The sequence below is a fragment of the Salvelinus alpinus genome, chromosome 25 (assembly GCF_045679555.1).
Source record: "Salvelinus alpinus chromosome 25, SLU_Salpinus.1, whole genome shotgun sequence".
NCBI lineage: Eukaryota > Metazoa > Chordata > Actinopteri > Salmoniformes > Salmonidae > Salvelinus > Salvelinus alpinus.
The window spans coordinates 35010308-35035015 of NC_092110.1; the positions used below are offsets into that span (position 1 = coordinate 35010308).

At 46.3% G+C, this 24708-nt stretch overlaps 1 protein-coding gene across 11 annotated transcripts in view; it reads left to right on the forward strand.

Annotated features, from left to right (window-relative positions):
• The window catches only part of qkia (QKI, KH domain containing, RNA binding a), a 144430-nt gene that overhangs the window by 61290 nt on the left and 58432 nt on the right, over window positions 1–24708 (forward strand). For all 11 annotated transcript variants that reach the window (XR_011670736.1, XR_011670738.1, XR_011670740.1 and 8 more), the window contains exon 3: window positions 19642–19758. Coding sequence is in view for 4 of the 11 variants with exons in the window: in XM_071366614.1 (XP_071222715.1) it covers window positions 19642–19758 (117 nt within the window). In the remaining 7 variants the exon portion in view is untranslated. The remainder of the gene's footprint in view (window positions 1–19641; window positions 19759–24708) is intronic.

The window sequence follows — 24708 nt, forward strand, 5'->3', positions numbered from 1 at the left end:
AGACAAGCTCAGGGAGAGAATCTCCTTCCAGAGAGACATCAGGGACTGTAACATACTCTGTCTCACGCAATCATGGCTCTCTTGAGATATACTGTCCCCGTTCCATACGGCCAGCTGGGTTCTCAGTACATCGCAGAGACAGGAATAAAGAACTTTCTGGGAAGAAGGGCGGTGGTCTATTTTTCATAAGGGAAAGGGGGATTCCTAGTCAGTTGTCCAACTGAGGGGTGCGGGGGGCTGCCTTAATCAACATCCACGGCGACCAGGGAACAGCTCAGGGGCTGAAAGACAGAGTTTTATCTTGTCAGCTTTGGGATTCAATCCAGCAACCTTCCGGTTACTGGCCCAATGCTCTTAACCACTAAGCTACCTGCCGCCCATTAACTACTCATGGTGTGATTGTGATAACATGGTGAAACTCAAGTCATTTTGTTCACCCGACCTAGATTACCTCACAATCAAATGCCGACCGTATTACCTCCCAGGAGAATTGTCTTTTGGTTAATGTCACAGCCGTGTATATTCCCCCTTAAGGCGATATTACGGTGGCCCTTAAGGAACTACACTTGACTTTATGAAAACTGGAAACTACATATCCTGAGGCCGCATTTATTGCAGCTGGGGATTTTAACAAAGCAAATTTGAGGAAAACGCTACCGAAGTTATAGCAACACATTGACTGTAGTACTCGCTCTGGTAAAACACTTGATCACCGCTATGCTTACACGGCTCTCCCCCACCCTCCCTTCGGCAAATCAGAGTGGCATTGACTAAAATACAGTAGAATAGAATACAGTGTATACATATGAGATTTTATTAGATACTACTGCTCTGTTGGTGCTAGGCACACTAGCCTTTCGCTACTCCCGCAATAACATCTGCTAAATTTAAAACTTGCCCAAGACAGTTAACAGAATTGTCCATTTTAAAGAACTTTAGCCAATTTATGAATTACTCAATTTAGCTAACATTAGATAGATTCTTAATTTTGCCTTGATTCGGCAGTCTCGTCCAGATCGGCACGACTCTGGTGAGTGACGTGAAGCATTTTATAGGCATTTGTAGTTCTGCTATAATAGCCACATTAGCAGCTAATTACATTTCATTTTGGGGGGGGTAAATACAGGCAAAAATATTGATAAATGTTACCCTTGTCCGACAGAGATGTACACTTATCAAAATGTCACGCCAGGTTAAGCTTACACGAAACACAGCCCCCTAAAATTCACAATGGATAAAGTGGTGGAAAACCGATTGGAACCATTTCCGTGTTTTGACTGCTCGGTTTTATGGATAGTATGACTCCTACTGTGGTAGACCATTTGCTCTGATTATTTTGGGGATGTCGCTTTCGCTTTAGTCAGTTTTTGTAGATGTTTCTTATGATTTATGCCCCATGCGGTGTCGTTGAACATGTTTGTACTGCGGCCACCAAATGTCAGATTCAGCATCATTTAAAAAATAAAAAAAACACTGTTAAATAGCGTTGACGATGGTTTGTGTCTGTTTTGATTTTCCATAGATCGTCTATTTGTGGAGATGACACATTCTCACAACCCCCCCTGCCCCGGCCCCCCTGAGCCCCCTCCTTGTAACAACAGTTTACACTAAACACGTCTTGAAATCTAGTCTGAGATGGCTTTTTACAAATCAAACGTGTCGCAATTCATTTACATCAATGGAAACCCCACCGTTCAGCATAAATCAACTGGGGGCTGCAGGGAAAAGCTCTGAGGGAAATAATGCAGAATAGAGTGCCAGTGTCCTATCCAGTTAAAATGGGGATTTGTCTGGGCGTGTCCATGTCCGTCAGTCCATGTGTCGGGAGGGTGTGTTTGCACGGAGGTGATTTACCTCTGTGAGCGCTGCTGCTAGGGACATTTAATTAGAGGCCACGGAGGACACTCGTTTGGCAGGTGGACAAGAAGCCTGCCGCAACACACCTCAGTGGTCTGAGTGTGTGTCTGAGAGAACGCTGCGACAAGTGGGTGTCCTTTATCCATGGTGACCAGGGCGAAGAGAATGAGGGGAAAAGGGGAGGGGGAGACAGAAGGAGAGGTGAGGTGAAAGTTGAGGTAAGTGACTTATGGCAGCCTTGGCCCATCCTTCCTCCATTGTTATGTTTCCATCTCATCCTCGGAAAGAGGAGATGAGAGGGAGGGGGGAGACGGTGATAACGGTGGCGTTCACAACACTGCACACCTCTCTGGTGTGCCACTCTCCCCATCACCCGTAATGAACAGTCAAGGTCATGCTGCAACTGTCACCGCTGCCTTTCTGCTCCATGGTCTTCACTACACCCTACACTACACACTCCACATTTCACTACACCCTACACTACACACTCCACATTTCACTACACCCTACACTACACACTCCACATTTCACTACACCCTACACTACACACTCCACATTTCACTACACCCTACACTACACACTCCACATTTCACTACACCCTACACTACACACTCCACATTTCACTACACCCTACACTACACACTCCACATTTCACTACACCCTACACTACACACTCCACATTTCACTACACCCTACACTACACACTCCACATTTCACTACACCCTACACTACACACTCCACATTTCACTACACCCTACACTACACACTCCACATTTCACTACACCCTACACTACACACTCCACATTTCACTACACCCTACACTACACACTCCACATTTCACTACACCCTACACTACACACTCCACATTTCACTACACCCTACACTACACACTCCACATTTCACTACACCCTACACTACACACTCCACATTTCACTACACCCTACACTACACACTCCACATTTCACTACACCCTACACTACACACTCCACATTTCACTACACCCTACACACTCCACATTTCACTACACCCTACACACTCCACATTTCACTACACCCTACACACTCCACATTTCACTACACCCTACACTACACACTCCACATTTCACTACACCCTACACTACACATTTCACATTTCACTACACCCTACACTACACATTTAACTCCACATTTCACTACATACTTCACTACACATTTCACTACATACTTCACTACACATTTAACTCCACATTTCACTACACCCTACACTACACATTTCACATTTCACTACATACTTCACTACACATTTCACTACATACTTCACTACACATTTAACTCCACATTTCACTACACACTACACATTTCACTACATACTTCACTACACATTTCACTACACACTTCATTACACTTCACATTTCACTACATACTTCACTACACATTTCACTACACACTTCACGACCCACCTCACACTTCACAACACACTTCACTACACATTTCAGTACACATTACACAGTTCACTAGACATTTCACACTTCACTTCACTACACACACTACACACTTCACTACACACTTTACTACATACTTCACTACACATTTCACATTTCACTACATACTTCACACTTCATTTCACATTTCACACTACATATTTCACATTTCACACTACACATTTCACACCACACATTACACAGTTCACTACATACTTCACTAGACATTTCACACTTCATTTCACATTTCACACCACACATTACACAGTTCACTAGACATTTCACACTTCACTACACACTTTACTACACACTTTACTACACACTTTACTACACACGTTACTACACACTTTACTACACACTTTACTACACACTTTACTACACACTTTACTACACACTTTACTACACTACACATTTCACACTTCACTACACTACACACTTCACTACACTACACACTTCACGACACACTTCACGACACACTTCACGACACACTTCACAACACAGTTTACTACACACTTCACACTTCACTACACATTTCACACTTCACTACATACTTCACACTTCACTACACATTTCACATTTCACTACCCATTTCACACTTCACTACACACTAAACAGTTCACTACAACCTACAGGGGCTAGCTAGTGTGGTGTTTGTCACACTCACCCCCTGTATTCCCCACGTCCCCACCCCCTGTATTCCCCAAGCCAGTACAAATGTTGACTCCCTCTCGTATTTTCTGGACAGTTTTTGTCCCTCCATCTTTCTGTCTGTCAGATGCAGGGCTGAAGAGCACCAATCCAGCCTCACCTTTTTACTTGGAAGTTTACTTGAAGTGTGACCTTTTCAGTGCCCATCCGTGACTAGTGCTCGTCAAGGGTCAGTGGTAGAAGTGAGAAATGGGACCCAGGGGGGGGGAGTGAGCGAGTGGGTGGTAGGCTGTCTGGTGCGCTGGCCTCGGGCCGGGCCAGGCCCTCTACAGAGAAAGTAATTAAGTGAACCCCCGTGGGGGGGACATGTCATTATTCAACAGATTGGAACGGATCTCCAAGCCCCCAGAAGTCATTAGGCATGGCTACGCACCACACTAATGGAACTGGAGATGATATGGGCTGGTAGGGACAGATTGAATAGGTCATTTTATTAAATGGAGCTACAGTTGATAGACATTTCTCATGATGAGGATGGTGATGGAGATTGTAGAGGAGGATGTGTGTACTGTACGGAAAGATTCTGATCAATCACTGCCCAAAACACGATCCAAGTCTAGGTAGAGTGGGTTAGGTTTTGGTGATCAGAGAAGGCCTGATGAAAAGAGATCATGGGGAATTTACATCCTGATTCGCCCTCTTGTCCTCAGTATGTATGGTTCCTGTGGTGTAGACTAGAGAATATGTATGGTTCCTGTGGTGTAGACTAGAGAATATTAATATGGTTCCTGTGGTGTAGACTAGAGAATATGTATGGTTCCTGTGGTGTAGACTAGAGAATATGTATGGTTCCTGTGGTGTAGACTAGAGAATATGTATGGTTCCTGTGGTGTAGACTAGATAGAGAGAATGAATCATAAAAGAAGCAGGTTCTTCCTGAGGCAACAGAGACACAGTGATGGACCTATGGAGAGAGAGAGAGGGACTGGGACAACAGAGACAGTGATGGACCTATGGAGAGAGAGAGAGGGACTGGGACAACAGAGACAGTGATGGACCTATGGAGAGAGAGAGAGAGGGACTGGGACAACAGAGACAGTGATGGACCTATGGAGAGAGAGAGAGGGACTGGGACAACAGAGACAGTGATGGACCTATGAAGAGAGAGAGAGGGACTGGGACAACAGAGACAGTGATGGACCTATGAAGAGAGAGAGGGACTGGGACAACAGAGACAGTGATGGACCTATGGAGAGAGAGAGAGGGACTGGGACAACAGAGACAGTGATGGACCTATGAAGAGAGAGAGAGGGACTGGGACAACAGAGACAGTGATGGACCTATGGAGAGAGAGAGAGGGACTGGGACAACAGAGACAGTGATGGACCTATGAAGAGAGAGAGAGGGACTGGGACAACAGAGACAGTGATGGACCTATGAGAGAGAGAGAGGGACTGGGACAACAGAGACAGTGATGGACCTATGAAGAGAGAGAGAGGGACTGGGACAACAGAGACAGTGATGGACCTATGGAGAGAGAGAGAGGGACTGGGACAACAGAGACAGTGATGGACCTATGAAGAGAGAGAGAGGGACTGGGACAACAGAGACAGTGATGGACCTATGGAGAGAGAGGGACTGGGACAACAGAGACAGTGATGGACCTATGGAGAGAGAGAGAGGGACTGGGACAACAGAGACAGTGATGGACCTATGGAGAGAGAGGGACTGGGACAACAGAGACACAGTGATGGACCTATGGAGAGAGAGAGAGGGACTGGGGCAACAGAGACACAGTGATGGACCTATGGAGAGAGAGAGAGGGACTGGGACAACAGAGACACAGTGATGGACCTATGGAGAGAGAGAGAGGGACTGGGACAACAGAGACACAGTGATGGACCTATGGAGAGAGAGAGAGGGGGACTGGGACAACAGAGACAGTGATGGACCTATGGAGAGAGAGAGAGGGACTGGGACAACAGAGACAGTGATGGACCTATGGAGAGAGAGGGACTGGGGCAACAGAGACAGTGATGGACCTATGGAGAGAGAGAGAGGGACTGGGACAACAGAGACAGTGATGGACCTATGGAGAGAGAGAGAGAGAGGGACTGGGACAACAGAGACAGTGATGGACCTATGGAGAGAGAGGGACTGGGGCAACATAGACAGTGATGGACCTATGGAGAGAGAGGGACTGGGACAACAGAGACAGTGATGGACCTATGGAGAGAGAGAGAGGGACTGGGGCGGCAGAGACACAGTGATGGACCTATGGAGAGAGAGAGAGGGACTGGGGCAACAGAGACACAGTGATGGACCTATGGAGAGAGAGAGAGGGACTGGGGCAACAGAGACAGTGATGGACCTATGGAGAGAGAGGGACTGGGACAACAGAGACAGTGATGGACCTATGGAGAGAGGGACTGGGGCGGCAGAGACACAGTGATGGACCTATGGAGAGAGAGAGAGGGACTGGGACAACAGAGACAGTGATGGACCTATGGAGAGAGAGAGAGAGGGACTGGGACAACAGAGACAGTGATGGACCTATGGAGAGAGAGAGAGTGACTGGGGCGCCAGAGACACAGTGATGGACCTATGAAGAGAGAGAGAGTGACTGGGGCGGCAGAGACTCAGGGGCGACAGAGACATGACTCAGGAGTCACTCCTCATCCCAACCACCATCCTGATTGCTATCAGCACAATCATTCACTTACCCTCCCTCGGCCTACACACACACACACACACCTGATAAGCCCTCTCTCACTCCCAATCTACTTGCCCTTCACCCATGCGCTCGCACCCTTCACCCATGCGCTCGCACCCTTCACCCATGCGCACGCACCCTTCACCCATGCGCTCGCACCCTTCACCCATGAGCTCGCACCCTTCACCCATGCGCTCGCACCCTTCACCCATGCGCACGCACCCTTCACCCATGCGCACGCACCCTTCACCCATGCGCACGCTTCCTTCACCCATGCGCTCGCACCCTTCACCCATGCGCACGCACCCTTCACCCATGCGCTCGCACCCTTCACCCATGCGCACGCACCCTTCACCCATGCACACGCACCCTTCACCCATGCGCTCGTACCCTTCACTCACAAATACACCCTTGACTGCCTGTAACAATCTACACACTAAAGTCCTACCAGTCCCACATACTTCTACAGTGTAATATTCCATTGACTGTGAAAATTGTGTACTGAAAACCGTTTTAAATGCAATGCCTTTTTGTACAGACAGTGTTTTGATTTGTTCCTGTTTAGCTCTGCAAGCATAGTTTGTCAATGTAGTATTATATTATATTACCCCAACTGACAAGTCTTATTGTGAATCCTCCTCTCTGAGATGTGATTGGGCTGTAATGTCTACACGCTCTGCTCTGTGGCATATTGGGATTTCTCCCCCACTTGTGCATATTAGAGTCCATGAACTCTGACCTCTGCACCAAGCTAATCCTCTATTTTCCTCCACCCACCAACACCTTTGCATGTCAGCCCACTTCCTCCGCTGCAACCCCAAATAAACCCCCCAAGCAAAATTATCAAAGGCAACCAGATTAGGCGCTAAATGCCGGGATGTGCTTAGAAGCAAGCATTGAAGTCTTCCCTTGAGCTTTGATGTGAAAATGTCAAGTCTAGAATTAAGTCTCAATTCCCCCCTCCCCTCTCATCCCACCACCCCTCTACTTTCCATCCCACCACCCCCCTCCATCCCACCACCCCTCTCATCCCAACACCCCCCTCCATCCCACCACCCCCCTCCATCCCACCACCCCCCTCCATCCCACCACCCCCCTCCATCCCACCACCCCTCTCCATCCCACCACCCCTCTCCATCCCACCACCCCTCTCTATCCCACCACCCCTCTCCATCCCACCACCCCTCTCCATCCCACCACCCCTCTCCATCCCACCACCCCCCTTTTTCTTATTTTAAAAGTATTCTACTCCTATCCTACCTCCTATCCCTACTCCTATCCCTACTCCCATCCCTAACTCCCATCCCTAACTCCCATCCCTAACTCCTATCCTACCTCCTATCCTACCTCCTATCCCTACCTCCTATCCCTACCTCCTATCCCTACCTCCTATCCCTACTCCTATCCCTACCTCCTGTTCCTACCTCCTGTCCCTACCTCCTATCCCTACCTCCTATCCCTACTCCTATCCCTACTCCTATCCCTACTCCTATCCTACCTCCTATCCTACCTCTTATCTCTACCTCCTATCTCTACCTCCTATCCCTACCTCCTATCCCTACCTCCTATCTCTACCTCCTATCCTACCTCCTATCCCTACTCCTATCCTACCTCCTATCCTACCTCCTATCCTACCTCCTATCCCTACCTCCTATCCCTACCTCCTGTCCCTACCTCCTGTCCCTACCTCCTATCCTACCTCCTATCCTTACTCCTATTCCTACCTCCTGTCCCTACTCCTATCCCTACTCCTATCCCTACTCCTATCCCCACCTCCTATCCCTACCTCCTATCCCTACCTCCTATCCCTACCTCCTGTCCCTACCTCCTGTCCCTACCTCCTGTCCCTACCTCCTGTCCCTACCTCCTATCCCTACCTCCTATCCCTACTCCTGTCCCTACTCCTATCCCTACTCCTATCCTACATCCTATCCCTACTCCTGTCCCTACTCCTATCCCTACTCCTATCCTACATCCTATCCCTACCTCCTGTCTCTACCTCCTATCCCTACTCCTATCCTACATCCTATCCCTACCTCCTGTCCCTACATCCTGTCCCTACCTCCTGTCCCTACCTCCTATCCCTACCTCCTGTCCCTACCTCCTATCCCTACCTCCTGTCCCTACCTCCTATCCCTACCTCCTACTCCTGTCCCTACTCCTATCCCTACTCCTATCCTACATCCTATCCCTACTCCTGTCCCTACTCCTATCCCTACTCCTATCCTACATCCTATCCCTACCTCCTGTCTCTACCTCCTATCCCTACTCCTATCCTACATCCTATCCCTACCTCCTGTCTCTACCTCCTATCCCTACTCCTATCCTACATCCTATCCCTACCTCCTGTCCCTACCTCCTGTCCCTACCTCCTGTTCCTACCTCCTATCCCTACCTCCTATCCCTACCTCCTATCCCTACCTCCTATCCTACATCCTATCCCTACCTCCTGTCTCTACCTCCTATCCCTACTCCTATCCTACATCCTATCCCTACATCCTATCCCTACCTCCTGTCCCTACATCCTATCCCTACTCCTGTCCCTACCTCCTATCCCTACCTCCTGTCCCTACCTCCTGTCCCTACATCCTATCCCTACTCCTATCCTACATCCTGTCCCTACCTCCTGTCTCTACCTCCTATCCCTACCTCCTATCCTACATCCTATCCCTACCTCCTGTCCCTACATCCTGTTCCTACCTCCTGTTCCTACCTCCTATCCCTACCTCCTATCCCTACCTCCTATCCTACATCCTATCCCTACCTCCTGTCTCTACCTCCTATCCCTACTCCTATCCTACATCCTATCCCTACCTCCTGTCCCTACATCCTATCCCTACCTCCTGTCCCTACCTCCTGTCCCTACCTCCTGTCCCTACCTCCTGTCCCTACATCCTATCCCTACCTCCTGTCCCTACCTCCTGTCCCTACCTCCTATCCCTACCTCCTATCCCTACATCCTATCCCTACCTCCTGTCCCTACATCCTATCCCTACCTCCTGTCCCTACCTCCTGTCCCTACCTCCTGTCCCTACATCCTATCCCTACCTCCTGTCCCTACCTCCTGTCCCTACCTCCTATCCCTACCTCCTGTCCCTACCTCCTATCCCACCTTAGTCCCCCTAGCGTAGGGTTGTGTTAATTACCATGGAAAACTAAAGAGTTGTTTATTGGATAGTACTTCACTGTTTTTAGAGATCCAGTCCCTGCGTCCTGTGTCTAGCCTGGTGTCAAGATGTGCCCAGGTTCAGAGAACGAGATCCAGGCCTGGTTGTGTCTAGCCTGGTGTAAGATGTGCCTCAGGTTCAGAGAACGAGATCAGGCCTGCGTTGTGTCAGCCTGGTGTAAGATGTGCCCTAGGTTAGAGAACGAGATCCAGGCCTGGTTCCTGTCAGCCTGGTGTAAGATGTGCCCTAGGGCTCAGGTTACGAGAACGAGATCAGGCCTGGTTCGTGTCAGCCTGGTGTAAGATGTGCCCTAGGTCCTAGAGAACGAGATCATGTCCCTGCGTTGTGTCAGCCTGGTGTAAGATGTGCCCAGGTTAGAGAACGAGATCAGGCCTGGTTGTGTCAGCCTGGTGTAAGATGTGCCCAGGTTAGAGAACGAGATCAGGCCTGGTTGTGTCAGCCTGGTGTAAGATGTGCCCAGGTTAGAGAACGAGATCAGGCCTGGTTGTGTCAGCCTGGTGTAAGATGTGCCCAGGTTATAGAACGAGATCAGCCCTGGTTGTGTCAGCCTGGTGTAAGATGTGCCCATGGTTAGAGAACGAGATCAGAGCCTGGTTCTGTCAGCCTGGTGTAAGTACTGTGCCCAGGTTATAGAACGAGATCAGCCCTGGTTGTGTCAGCCTGGTGTAAGATGTGCCCAGGTTAGAGAACGAGATCAGGCCTGGTTGTGTCAGCCTGGTGTAAGATGTGCCCAGGTTAGAGAACGAGATCAGGCCTGGTTGTGTCAGCCTGGTGTAAGATGTGCCCAGGTTAGAGAACGAGATCAGGCCTGGTTGTGTCAGCCTGGTGTAAGATGTGCCCAGGTTAGAGAACGAGATCAGGCCTGGTTCTGTCAGCCTGGTGTAAGATGTGCCCAGGGCTCAGGTTAGAGAACGAGATCAGGCCTGGTTGTGTCAGCCTGGTGTAAGATGTGCCCAGGTTAGAGAACGAGATCAGCCCTGGTTGTGTCAGCCTGGTGTAAGATGTGCCCAGGTTAGAGAACGAGATCAGGCCTGGTTCTGTCAGCCTGGTGTAAGATGTGCCCAGGGCCCAGGTTATAGAACGAGATCAGCCCTGGTTGTGTCAGCCTGGTGTAAGATGTGCCCAGGTTAGAGAACGAGATCAGGCCTGGTTCTGTCAGCCTGGTGTAAGATGTGCCCAGGTTATAGAACGAGATCAGCCCTGGTTGTGTCAGCCTGGTGTAAGATGTGCCCAGGTTAGAGAACGAGATCAGGCCTGGTTCTGTCAGCCTGGTGTAAGATGTGCCCAGGTTATAGAACGAGATCAGCCCTGGTTGTGTCAGCCTGGTGTAAGATGTGCCCAGGTTAGAGAACGAGATCAGGCCTGGTTGTGTCAGCCTGGTGTAAGATGTGCCCAGGTTAGAGAACGAGATCAGGCCTGGTTGTGTCAGCCTGGTGTAAGATGTGCCCAGGTTAGAGAACGAGATCAGGCCTGGTTCTGTCAGCCTGGTGTAAGATGTGCCCAGGGCCCAGGTTAGAGAACAAGATCAGCCCTGGTTGTGTCAGCCTGGTGTAAGATGTGCCCAGGTTAGAGAACGAGATCAGGCCTGGTTCTGTCAGCCTGGTGTAAGATGTGCCCAGGTTAGAGAACGAGATCAGGCCTGGTTCTGACGGGCCCAGACACTGCATTACTTGGACGTTAATTAGTGATGGGCAGGGGCATCGCCCTTCTCCAATATCTCACTCTCTGTCTGTCTGTCTCTCTCCGACTGTCTCTCTCTGTGTCTGTCTGTGGGGGAGCTTTATTGGCATGGGAAACAAGTGTTTGGGAAAAAGGGAAAGGGAAGAAAATAAACTGCAACAAAAACAAAGCGAATTAAACGAAGACCAAAACACAGACATTAACAGTAAACATGACCAAAACACAGACATTAACAGTAAATATGACCAAAACACAGACATTAACAGTAAACATGATCAAAACACAGACATTAACAGTAAACATGATCAAAACACAGACATTAACAGTAAACATGATCAAAACACAGACATTAACAGTAAACATGATCAAAACACACACATTAACAGTAAACATGATCAAAACACAGACATTAACAGTAAATATGACCAAAACACAGACATTAACAGTAAACATGATCAAAACACAGACATTAACAGTAAACATGACCAAAACACAGACATTAACAGTAAACATGATCAAAACACAGACATTAACAGTAAATATGACCAAAACACAGACATTAACAGTAAATATGACCAAAACACAGACATTAACAGTAAATATGACCAAAACACAGACATTAACAGTAAACATGACCAAAACACAGACATTAACAGTAAACATGACCAAAACACAGACATTAACAGTAAACATGACCAAAACACAGACATTAACAGTAAACATGATCAAAACACAGACATTAACAGTAAATATGATCAAAACACAGACATTAACAGTAAACATGACCAAAACACAGACATTAACAGTAAACATGACCAAAACACAGACATTAACAGTAAATATGACCAAAACACAGACATTAACAGTAAATATGACCAAAACACAGACATTAACAGTAAATATGACCAAAACACAGACATTAACAGTAAATATGACCAAAACACAGACATTAACAGTAAACATTACACACATATTCTTTGTGGATCAGTGTAATCTGAGAGAAATATGTGTCTCTAATATGGTCATACATTGGGCAGGAGGTTAGGAATTGCAGCTCAGTTTCCACCTCATTTTGTGGGCAGTCTGCACATAGCTTGTCTTCTCTCTCTGCTTACGCCTGCCTCTCTCAATAGCAAGGCTATGCTCACTGAGTCTCTACATACAGTAGTCAAGGATTTTCTTCATTTTGGGTCAGTCACAGTGGTCAGGTATTCTGCTGCTGTGTACTCTCTGTTTGGGGAAAGGTAGCAGTCCAGTTAGCTGATTTTGGGTTGATTCTTTCTAGTGTGTCCAATGGTTCTTAGTTTGTTCTCATCATTTGGGTCGAATTGTGTTGCTGTCCTGAGGCTCTATGGGGTCTGTGTGTTGTGAACAGAGCGCAGAACCAGCTGGCTGAGGGGACTCTTCTCCAGGTTTATCTCTCTGTAGGTGATGGATTTGTTATGGAAGGTTTGGGCATCACTTTCCTTTAGGTGGTTGTAGGATCTAACCGGTCTTTTCTGGATTCTGCTCAGCATATTATTATGTGTTGTACACTGACTGTATGTTTTCCAGAATTCTGCATACTGTCTCAATTGGGTGTTTGTCCCATTTTGGTTATTATTGGTTGGTGAGTGGAACCCAGACCTCACAACCAGGAATGGGTTCTAGAACAGATTGGTGTATTTTTTCTGTTGCAAGTTCCTAATTGTGGGATGTCAATTTGTTTTATTTAATTGACGGCATAGAAGGCCCTTCTTGCCTTGTCCTCTCCGCTCCGGTCTGTTGGGGAATAAGGTGGTTGTGGGGGGGGACTGTGCATAGCAAAGATGAGGAAAACGGTCATAATGACTGAATGCTAAAAACCAAACTGTCACCTGGGAGACGGTGTGTAGTAAGGGAGAAGCTTTGTGATATTATGGTGAACCATAATGCAAAATATGCTGCTTTCAAAGCTGATTGCCACCAAAACTTTATTCATTCACGGAATCTCTCTCACGTCTCTCCCAAAGATGCTCGGTTACCTCTCCGAACTGACTCCTGGCTGCACCCCTTTTGCCTCGTAATGACATCATTACTAGTTAGAGACAGCACACACTTTTATAAAAGCTACTTCTATGCAAATGTTGTTGATCAATACAAAAAAAGAATTCCCCCCCAAAAATACTAATCTGTAGCCCTGTGAAATCTGCCAAAACAAGCTGCATAACTCGATGCATGAACACACTCGTATTGAATATGCATCCATCTCCCCTGGCCCAGGCTACATCCTGATTTACCCGGTTTGTTAATAGAGATTGTCCTTTCAAATAAATCATTACCATTATGTAGTTTGATTGGTAAAAAGTGTAATTGATTGTTTAATGCATACATGGCTATCTCTGAAAACTGAACGTGTAATGTAATGCTGTTGAACTCTAAAGACACACAACGATTGAACAGACCAGTAGCTGTGTTTGTCTGGATCTGGTGTGCTTTGGAGGTCACTTCTGCTGGGTGGAGTTTTCCAGTCAGCCAATCATGTCTCAGAGAGATGTCTACAGCGCATGGGCATACGTTGTAATCATGTTCTGCATATGTAAATATGTTACAATAGACCACATACTCTCGTCTCCCCTGGTAAGAGGATCGAGCCGATATGTGAGCTGTGGCATAATAGCCCAGGGTGCCTGAACGATTGGTGGGAAATATGTCACCACTCAGTGCGGTGCCTGAGGTAGACACATTTCCTGTTGCACTCACGTCTTACTGTATGAAAAAGGAAGTGTTGCTCATTTACAATCCTCTAGTGACAACTCGATTTTCATATTCTTTGTGCTTATCCCTGCTAAGCCCCCCCAATACACTCGGAGACCCTTTAACATGATCTAATTTCCGCTTCCTTTCCCATCCAGAGCTGCGGTTGAGGCAGACAAACATGTGCACATTGTATACTTCCTTAAAGCCTTGGTAACCCACCTGCTCCCTGCCTCGGAGCCAAACTTCAGAGTGAAGAGCGGGGCGTCGACAAGGAGTTTCTCTCAGTGCCCCCGGGCTGCCCCCCTCCGCCTGCCGAGTGCCGATAACAGGGTGTAAACAAAGCCCCTTTAATGTCACTAAGCCTCCTTCCTGGGAGGCCCTCTGAAGTGGGGGCCGGGGCAGGGCGGATGGAGGTGGAGGGGGCGGCTGTGTGCGTGTCGATTCGCAAGGGTTTGAGGAAACTGAGATAAAAGTTGGGGAGAGAAAACTGGCCGCGAAAAGGTCCCAGTGTCTCTAATCTCCTAATGCCTTAAATGAGGAAAGGGTATTGGTTGCTCAGAGAACGCGCCTCCGCCGAGAGAGAGAGCCGGCGGAGAGTTCTTGTCGAGTTTGCAAAATAAATAAATCGGTTATGCATGCATTTCATTCAACAGATAAAGAACGAGACGGATGAGTTTGGGTCAGAACAGAGGTGGCGGAATGGGGATTCATATCCTGAATTTGTAATTTGTACAGTTAGTGCTGGTTATGTTAAAGCACTTTCTCTCCGGTGAATCAGAATGGATGCTGATTATATGGTTGGTTAGCCAGCCTGGCTGTTGAAGCTGCTCATATTCACCATGCTGTAACTAGATGGGCATAGTCTATTTCTAGTACTGCCCTGTGGCCATAGCTACCCGTTATCAGCCATGTTTGATTGATGAAATGGCAGAATTGTGACAGACATGCACACACACTCAAAAACAAGCTGTCTTTTATAGCGATTCCTTGCACGTCACTAGACTTACTCCAGTTAAGTGACTCTTTCTACCGAGGTCTTCATGTGTCGGGAGTTCCTGGCAAGTCTACCTGTCCTCTGAAAGCTGCAACATGTTTGGCTTTGTATTGTTTTATACATGCCAATGGTTTACGATTGGTGGTTCTCCTTTTAACTGGCATCAGCACCTTCACTGCAGGATAAAGACCTGATTTAGTGTTTGCTGCAGGTTAGAGATGATCTGGGACACGGAGAACAATAAGGGGTGATGAGAAAGAGGGTTCTGTTGCAGGTTAGAGATGACCTGGGACACGGAGAACAATAAGGGGTGATGAGAAAGAGGGTTCTGTTGCAGGTTAGAGATGATCTGGGACACGGAGAACAATAAGGGGTGATGAGAAAGAGGGTTCTGTTGCAGGTTAGAGATGATCTGGGACACGGAGAACAATAAGGGGTGATGAGAGAGTGTTCTGTTGCAGGTTAGAGATGATCTGGGACACGGAGAACAATAAGGGGTGATGAGAAAGAGGGTTCTGTTGCAACTTCTCATGGGGACAGTTCTTACTTCTGTTGAATTGGCAGTTTGAAATCAAATCCCCCGTTCATCAAAGCGTTGCTTTTTCCTCTCTTCTGTTGAATGCTTTGATGGGGCTGGTGTTATTGTCCCGGATGTTTAATGTGGCCCTGCGTTGGCTGACATTTTGAGCCGCGTGGATTTCTCCTGGAGTAGAGAGCGTGTTGACGGCTCAGCCAGACATCGCCAAACATGGCTGCCGCCCACTCCCCTCTTAAAAATAGATATATCCCCCCAGTCCCTTCACGACCCTATGTCCTTGAACCACTCCTATCACCACCCATATCATGCATGTCAAAGGCAGAGTATTTAAAGCCATTGGAAAAACTGTCTCAACTTTGGGAGAAGGGACATTCCCCCCCGCTATCCTGCCCCTTCTGGCAGTAATTACTGTCTTGTTCCAGTATTCAAATGAGCAATTTCCCTACTTTCCTGCAAGCCCCTGCTCTGTCATGTACAATCAGCATCAACATATTCATGGGGAGGGAGAATTCACTTCTCTTTCTTATCTGCCTGAGAGCAGTTGCACAGAGATATTTTATTATTTATGTCCATATCAGTATAGGAACTCCTTTCATAACCAAGACTCTCCTCAGATGCGGATTACAGATGCTAGTGTAGGTCTTCTCTGGCTGTATCTTGACATCAACATATAGCCGGGTAATTGGCTGGCAATTTCTAGTATTCCACACAAGCATTAATTGTGCCACCTGCTGGGGTTGGATTAACACTGAGTATATCTGACCTTAAATAGCCATATATCCATGCTGACAGATGGTGTGAAGTATTATCTTACCTCAGAGATATTAGTTCTGGCCAGTTGAGCTATTTCTTTATCTTATGACGGTGAGTAAGGTTGCTAGCTAGCTGTAGAGGTTATGCTTCACCCAGACACCTTGCCCCTGTCGCCTTCAAGTGTCTCAGCTCTTGCTTGGGATGTCAGACTGCTGGCTGATGGAGGAATCCCCATGGCTGACCATGGGTAGAGACTGTGTCTGGGAGCTGGGTCCTCTAGTCTCGTCTGCTGCTTCCACTGTGATGGAGACTGACAGTTTGCTCCTCCTCTGCCTAAAATCCTTGCTAGATACGCTACTGTGTGACCAAAGACAGGACAGGAGGACACGTGCCCCCAATGCCTTGCCGTCACACCACCCCCTCACCACTGTAGTGACCAGAGTTCACCAAACAGACGTTGGCCTAGCCTGCCCTCTTGTCTACCCGAACTCCATAGTAACAGTAACGTCATCCACAGGGAAACGGAAGGGCCTGGAACTCTTACACGTCACCTTCTCAGCTCGGCACTCTACATACGGTAAACATGCCCTGTTTATCATTCAACCACCCTTCCCTTCCCTCTTTCAACATTCTTATTTTTTTAGTTTGCCGAACATTTTTGGATTATTTCGACATCCCCCCCACCGTAGTTCCCAGTAGTTTCATTTATATTTTCCCCTCAAGAAAACAAATCATTTTTTCCAGCTTGTATTCTGGTGATCCTGGTCTCAGTCCGGTGCCGTAATATTGGCTTGGCAGCAGGTTGCACTGCTGGGAACACCAGGGACTCGTACAAGTGCACTTGAAATCATTCTGTTTTTTTATTAGGCCAGGAAAAATAATCTTAATCTCACATGTTCACCTGTTGTCTGGAATCTGTTTGATTCCCTTCCCTCTTTCAACATTCTTATTTTTTTAGTTTGCCGAACATTTTTGGATTATTTCGACATCCCCCCCACCGTAGTTCCCAGTAGTTTCATTTATATTTTCCCCTCAAGAAAACAAATCATTTTTTCCAGCTTGTATTCTGGTGATCCTGGTCTCAGTCCGGTGCCGTAATATTGGCTTGGCAGCAGGTTGCACTGCTGGGAACACCAGGGACTCGTACAAGTGCACTTGAAATCATTCTGTTTTTTTATTAGGCCAGGAAAAATAATCTTAATCTCACATGTTCACCTGTTGTCTGGAATCTGCTGTCATGGCAGCAATGAGCCGATATCATGTGTCCCATGGAATGAAAGCTGAGGGATCAACAAAATGAAACAAACCACACCAGGAGACCAGTTTTGATTTCTGGGGTAAAAATATATTGGAGGGTATAGTTGCCCATTAATTTCAATTGCACACCTCAAGAGACTGGTGTCTGGCTAGTGGTGTTTTTGTGCTGCATGCACGATAGTAATCACCAGCGGTTAACCTCTCTGGGATATGTGGGACGCTAGCGTCCCAACTGGCCAACATCCAGTGAAAATGCAGAGCGCCAAATTCAAACAAATTACTATAAAAATTTAATTTTCATGAAATCACACATGCAATACACCAAATTTAAAGCTACACTTGTTGTGAGTCCAGCCAACGTGTCAGATTTCAAAAAGGCTTTACGGCGAAAGCAAACAATGCTATTATCTGAGGACAGCACCCCGGCAAACAAACACAGACAATCATATTTCAACCCTCCAGGCGCGACACAAAACGCAGAAATAAAGATATAATTTATGCCTTACCTTTGACGAGCACTCCACTATGTCCCATAAACATCACAAATGGTCATTTTGTTCGATTAATTCCGTCGCTATATATCCAAAATGTTAATTAATTTGGTGCGTTTGATCCAGAAAAACACCGGTTCCAACTCGCGCAACATAACTACAAAATTTCTCATAAGTTACCTGTAAGCTTTGTCCAAACATTTCAAACTACTTTCCTAATACAACTTTAGGTATTTTTTTAACGTAAATAATCGATCAAATTTAAGACGGGATTAACTGTGTTCAATACCGGAGGAAAACAAAGTGGGGTGTGCTTTTCAGGTCACGCGCCTCTATCAAAGAGTACACATCTCTCTACCCTCGTTCTGAAAAGTGCCACTTCTTCATTTCTCAGAGGAAAAACCTCAACCAATTTCTAAAGACTGTTGTCATCCAGTGGAAGCGATGGGAACTGCAAGAAAGTCCCTTTCTGAATCTGAAAACCGATTGGAAAGAGAGTGACCTCAACAACAAAAAAATCTGAATGGTTTGTCCTCGGGGTTTCGCATGCCAAATAAGTTCTGTTATACTCAGACATGATTCAAACAGTTTTAGAAACTTCAGAGTGTTTTCTATCCAAATCTACTAATAATATGCATATCTTAGATTCTGGGCCTGAGTAGCAGGCAGTTTACTTTCGACACGCTTTTCATCCGGACGTGAAAATGCTGCCCCCTATCCCAAAGAAGTTATTAATACGAACCGTCATGATATCATTCTGCCAGGTAAGCCTACTTTGCAGTTTATATTTTAATTGGGAAGGTTTTATGGGAAAGCCTTTAGAAGTGACTGTTTCGGTATCGCCAACTGGTACACGAAGTGGTAGACAAAGGCATTCCCATGCCGTAACTTCAGAAGGTTTCAAGAAATACCAATGACTGTTGCGTTCTTTACATGTGGGCTCAGGAACTGAAGAAAAAAAAACTGTTCCCAAATGCTCAGTGTGACCAACCGCCAACAGGCTTGTAAAATATTTACATTTTAATTATTTAGCAGACTTGTAGTAGTGAGAGCATACATTTTCGTACCAGTCCCCCGTGGTAATCGAACCCACAACCCAGGCATTGCGAGGGCCATGCTCTACCAACTGAGCCAATGAAAAAATTTATCCGCGGGTGTTCATTTCAGGCCCTGATCATGTGATTAAGATAAGTAGCCTATCACAGGACAATAATTCATCGTGTGCAAGTAGTTGTATATTTCATTTTCATTGTGGCCTGATTATCTACACTGCGGTCTGAATGTGAAATACTCTTTTTACCCTGAATAATAATGTTTGATTCCCTATCTCCCTGTCTCTCTGTAGTATAACTTCGTGGGCAGAATCCTGGGGCCTCGTGGACTCACCGCCAAGCAGCTGGAAGCAGAAACTGGATGTAAAATCATGGTGCGAGGCAAGAGCTCCATGAGGGACAGAAAGAAGGTGAGCTCATTGGTTTATTTTCTCTTTCTACCCCCCACTGCTTTTTCACTCAATTTTTCAAAAAAAAAAAGCCTCTGATTTAAGACCCACTTCTAATTGCCTCGTAGTAAAAAGCCTATTTAGATTTCTTACTCCGCGTGGAGAAGTAAACATTTTTACTATAGCTCAACCAGCTATCAGTGTAACAATTATAACCTACATAAAATGTAAGGAAGCCATGACTCTGTTCTGGAAAGGCTGCTCAGTGGGAAGTGACCTCTGAAGTGACAGTGGTAGGCCTGGGCCAAGGGCTCTTTTCTGGGCTTGGCCGCGGTGATGTGTTGATTTCTGAAAGGCCACCCACGTCACGGTGGTGGCAGTCAAAGATGGCTGCCTGCATCATCTCAGAATCCCTAGATGTACGGCGGCAACCCAACTAGCAGAAGGGTCAAACATAACATTGGACTGATCATTGGTAGCATATAGTTGTTACTTGTATGTAGTTCTGATCTATCCACAGTGGAATCTGTCACTTTTCCTCTGTATAGATATTTCAGAGATTACATTTTTAAAGCAAATGCCAGCCATTTCTATGACGCCTTTCAAAACATATGCAGGTGCTTTGACAATGCGACAACACATTATTTTAAAGACAGACATGCTCATTTACTTTTACGTTTTAGTCATTTAGCAGACGCTCTTTACAGAGAGACTTACAGGAGCAATTAGGGTTAGGTGCCTTGCTCAAGGGCAGATAAACCGATTCTTCCACCTAGTCATATCAGGGATTCAAACCAGCGACCTTTTGGTTACTGGCCCAGCGTTCTTAACCGCTAGGCTACATGCGGTTCGGTTCCTCTCCCCCCTCAGTCTAGTTAATTTGTCAGGCAGCAGATATCCATACCGGTGTATTTGCTCAAGTAAGGTGGGAGTACGTTATCCACTCCACGAGGGACCCCCCCCCCCCCCCGCCTGGACAGAGGCAGCAGCAGAAAGCATCGACGGCAGAATGCCCAAGGATTCTCACCGGAGCCTCAATCCTAGAAGCGCCGCTTTCTAGCTCCAGGGGTGGGTTCTCTTTCTATACCACCACCGTCATTCTTGGCTTATTTTTTTGTATTTCTCTTCATCTCCTTTGGAGTTTGTTCATTATCACAGCACTGGTTATTTTTTATTTTTTTGCTTGTTCCATCTTTTAGAATTAGATTAAGTGGGCGTTAGGTTTCATACACCTCATTTAGAAGCATGGCTCGCCCCGAAGCTCTTCTCGGCTCATTTATTTGATCTCTGATTACTTTTATAATCTGAAGGCTTGATGACCCAGGGTATCTTATTTTCCTTCATGTGTCTCTCTATGGCCCTGAGACCTGTCCAACGCTCTCTGCAATTATAGGCCTATAAACGGACCAGCAGTTTTAACTGCTTCTAATAAATACGAGTCTGAAAAATACGATGCTTTTAAGAGCATGTCATATAAAAAGGGGAATAACAAAAGATAAAAAAATATAGATTGTGCCACCTCGTGTAAGGTTCAAAGGCAAAAATGTACGGGCTCAACCAGGACTGAGAATGGGGTAGGTATGGGAGGCGGTGGGGGCATTACTGCAGATAAGAATGGGTTCTCAATCAACTTACCTGGTAAAATAAGTGTTAAAACGTCTTATGGCTGAAATCCCGTTAACGGGATCGATTTGACAACAGCCAGTGAAAGTGCAGGGTGCCAAATTCAAACAGAAATCTCACAATTAAAATTCCTCAAACATTACAAGTATTATACACCGTTTTAAAGATAAACTTGTTGTTAATCCCACCACAGTGTCCGATTTCAAAAAGGCTTTACGACAAAAGCATACCATGCGATTATGTTAGGTCAACGCCAAGTCACAGAAAAACACAGCCATTTTTCCAGCCAAAGAGAGGAGTCACAAAAAGCAGAAATAGAGATAAAATTAATCACTAACCTTTGATGATCTTCATCAGATGACACTCATAGGACTCATAGAGATACCAGCCATGTTGTGGAGTCAACAGAAGTCAGAAATAGCATTATAAATATTCACTTACCTTTGATGATCTTCATCGTAATGCACTCCCAGGAATCCCAGTTCGATAAAGTCCATAATTTATGTCCAAATACCTCCTTTTTGTTTGCGCGTTTAGTTCACAAATCCAAATTTATGAGGCGCAGGCACTTAGTCCAGACGAAAATTCTAAAAGTTCCATTACAGTTTGTAGAAACATGTCAAACGATGTATAGAATCAATCTTTAGGATGTTTTTATCATAAATCTTCAATAATATTCCAACCGGACAATTCCTTTGTCTTTAGAAATCGAAAATGAACGCAGCTCACTCTCACGGCTGCGCGCATGACTTAGCTCATGGCGTTCTGCCAGACCTCTTAGTCAAACAGCTCTTATTCGCTCCCCCTTCACAGTAGAAGCCTGAAACAAGGTTCTAAAGACTGTTGACATCTAATGGAAGCCTTAGGAAGTGCAATCGGATCTTGGATAGGCAAATACTTAAAAACCTACAAACCTCAGATTTCCCACTTCCTGGTTTGATTTTTTCTCACGTTTTTGCCTGCCATATGAGTTCTGTTATACTCACAGACGTCATTCAAACAGTTTTAGAAACTTCATAGTGTTTTCTATCCACATCTACTAATAATATGCATATCTTAGCTTCTGGGCCTGAGTAGCAGGCAGTTTACTCTGTGCACCTTATTCGTCCAAGCTACTCAATACTGCCCCCCAGCCATAAGAAGTTAAATGGACAAATATGAAGAAATTAAACTTCCACCTATCATTGTCACCCCCAGCACTGAAGCCAACAGTGACCTAACCAGGAACCTCTGTCTCTCTTCCTCACCTCGGTCAGTCAGTCTGTCTGTAGTTTCCCCTCACTGAACCTCCTTGTGTTCTCCCAGACTTCCCTGCAAGAGAGCAGTAGCAGGGGGATAATGCAGTATTTTTATTCAGGAGCCACTGTTTTTCAGCTCTCAATAATTCAGTTTGCACCTCCCTCCAGGGGCTTGCCCAGCCCGCCGGTGGCTGGAGCAGTGGAGCAAGGGGGAGTAGAGGAAGAGGGGGAGGCATGTGATAAATGGACTCCCCAGTATGGAGAACTAGGCAGACGGGGGGGGGTTTGACGTGAGACAAATGGAGGTAGAGTCGTGGCTGCAGGTGACGCCGCTGGGCTGTTGGTGGCAGGTGGTCTCTGTGGCTTATTCAAGGAACTCCGGTTCTGGTGGATGCCTGTGTCACAGGTACTGTGTGTAACCTTGAATGAGAGGTGTCTTGTGGAATACATAGACTCTGGCTATACACATAGGGCAGCATCTATTTAAAGGTGTTCAAGCAACTACTAAGTAAAAGATCACTAAAATACAGTTCAGTCAATTTGAAGTGTGACCCAACTAGACAAAAATTCAGAGTCTGCACATGTTGACCTCGGATGGTCTTAGAAAGAAGACTGATTTAGGTAATTGCTCACTTGATTGCGTTGCCTTTAAAAAAAAGGTCCAGGCTAAGTTTAACGCCCGTTCTCAATAACAAGGCACCTCCTATAGTGTGAACAGTCAGTCATCTTAAGTCACCACTCTGTTCCCTCCACGTCACCATCATTGATGTGGCAGTGCAGATGGAATAGGAACAGACAGGGAAGACAAACACACGATAATAACCTGTCCCTGGGATGATGCTTTGTCCTCTGATCAAATGAGGCCTAAATCAGGGAGGGACTCTTCAGGAAAATACACGCTGGAGACCATGTGTTCACACTACTACGATCACAGCCCAACTCCTAAAGAACTGCTCCTTTGAAGGTGGTTATAAAAATGGCAGCTCTTTCTGTGTAAATAATAAAACAAAAAAATGGATTTCAGGGCTTAGTTTGTAGTTTTTTCTAACCAGGTCTTCACGGCAATGGCCTTTCTGTGTGCAGTTGCCCCCAAGTCCCTTTTTAGCCTGGTGGCATTTGACTTAACATAGGCGATGAGTTGAAAACTTACAACTCAGATTTCCCACTTCCTGGTTGGAATTTTCTCAGGTTTTCACCTGCCATATGAGTTCTGTTATACTCACAGACATCATTCAAACAGTTTTAGAAACTTCAGACTGTTTTCTATCCAAATCTACTAATAATATGCATATATTAGCAACTGGGACTGAGTAGCAGGCAGTTTACTCTGGGCATGCTTTTCATTCAAAAGTGAAAATTCTGCCCCCTATCCATAACAAGTTAAGTGCATCACCCTTTGGCTAAGATGCGCTATTCAGGAACCCTTGGGGACCGGGCGAGCTAGAGGGACAGCTGGCTACAACAGTCGCTTAATGGTGAAATGTGCATTCCGACCCCGTGTTGCTATAAATAGTATTTCTCGATTCGCCCAGGTTCATCCTAGCACCAGCTGACCACACCAGCTACTCCTGTCGAGGGCTATGGAACTTTAGTCTTCCAATAAAACAAACCAGAAGGGATGAGTCAAATTAAACTGGACGTGTGGTGTCTTCCGTGTTAAGAGCATAACCTTGGTCGAGGATTTATTGAGCTCAAGCTTAAACGGGAGGTTCAGTGCGCCACACAAGCAAGTCATTGCCTTTATAGATGTTCTCATAACGTTCATATTTTGGCAAACTCCATTTCTTGGCGGCATGTCTCTCAGACGGTTTCAGATGTCAGTAAACACAATTCGGTCTCTCTTCAAAGGCCTTCCCAGCCCCCTCCTTCCCAGCATGCCCTGCGGTTGCACCAGGCCCCTGCGTCCCACCACTCCTCCCCCTGTTTGTCATGTTGTCACTTTCTCTCTCATAGGACGCTGTGTGACCTTGTTCACTGCCAGCCACGGTGGGTAAGTGGCGCTCCGCCCCACTCCTAGCCTTACCCCTTCTTGAGGCAGGACTGTGAATCCTCAGCCCCCACAGTGCTGGAGATGTCTCTCTGTTTAGTGTTCATTCACTCCCCATCTTCT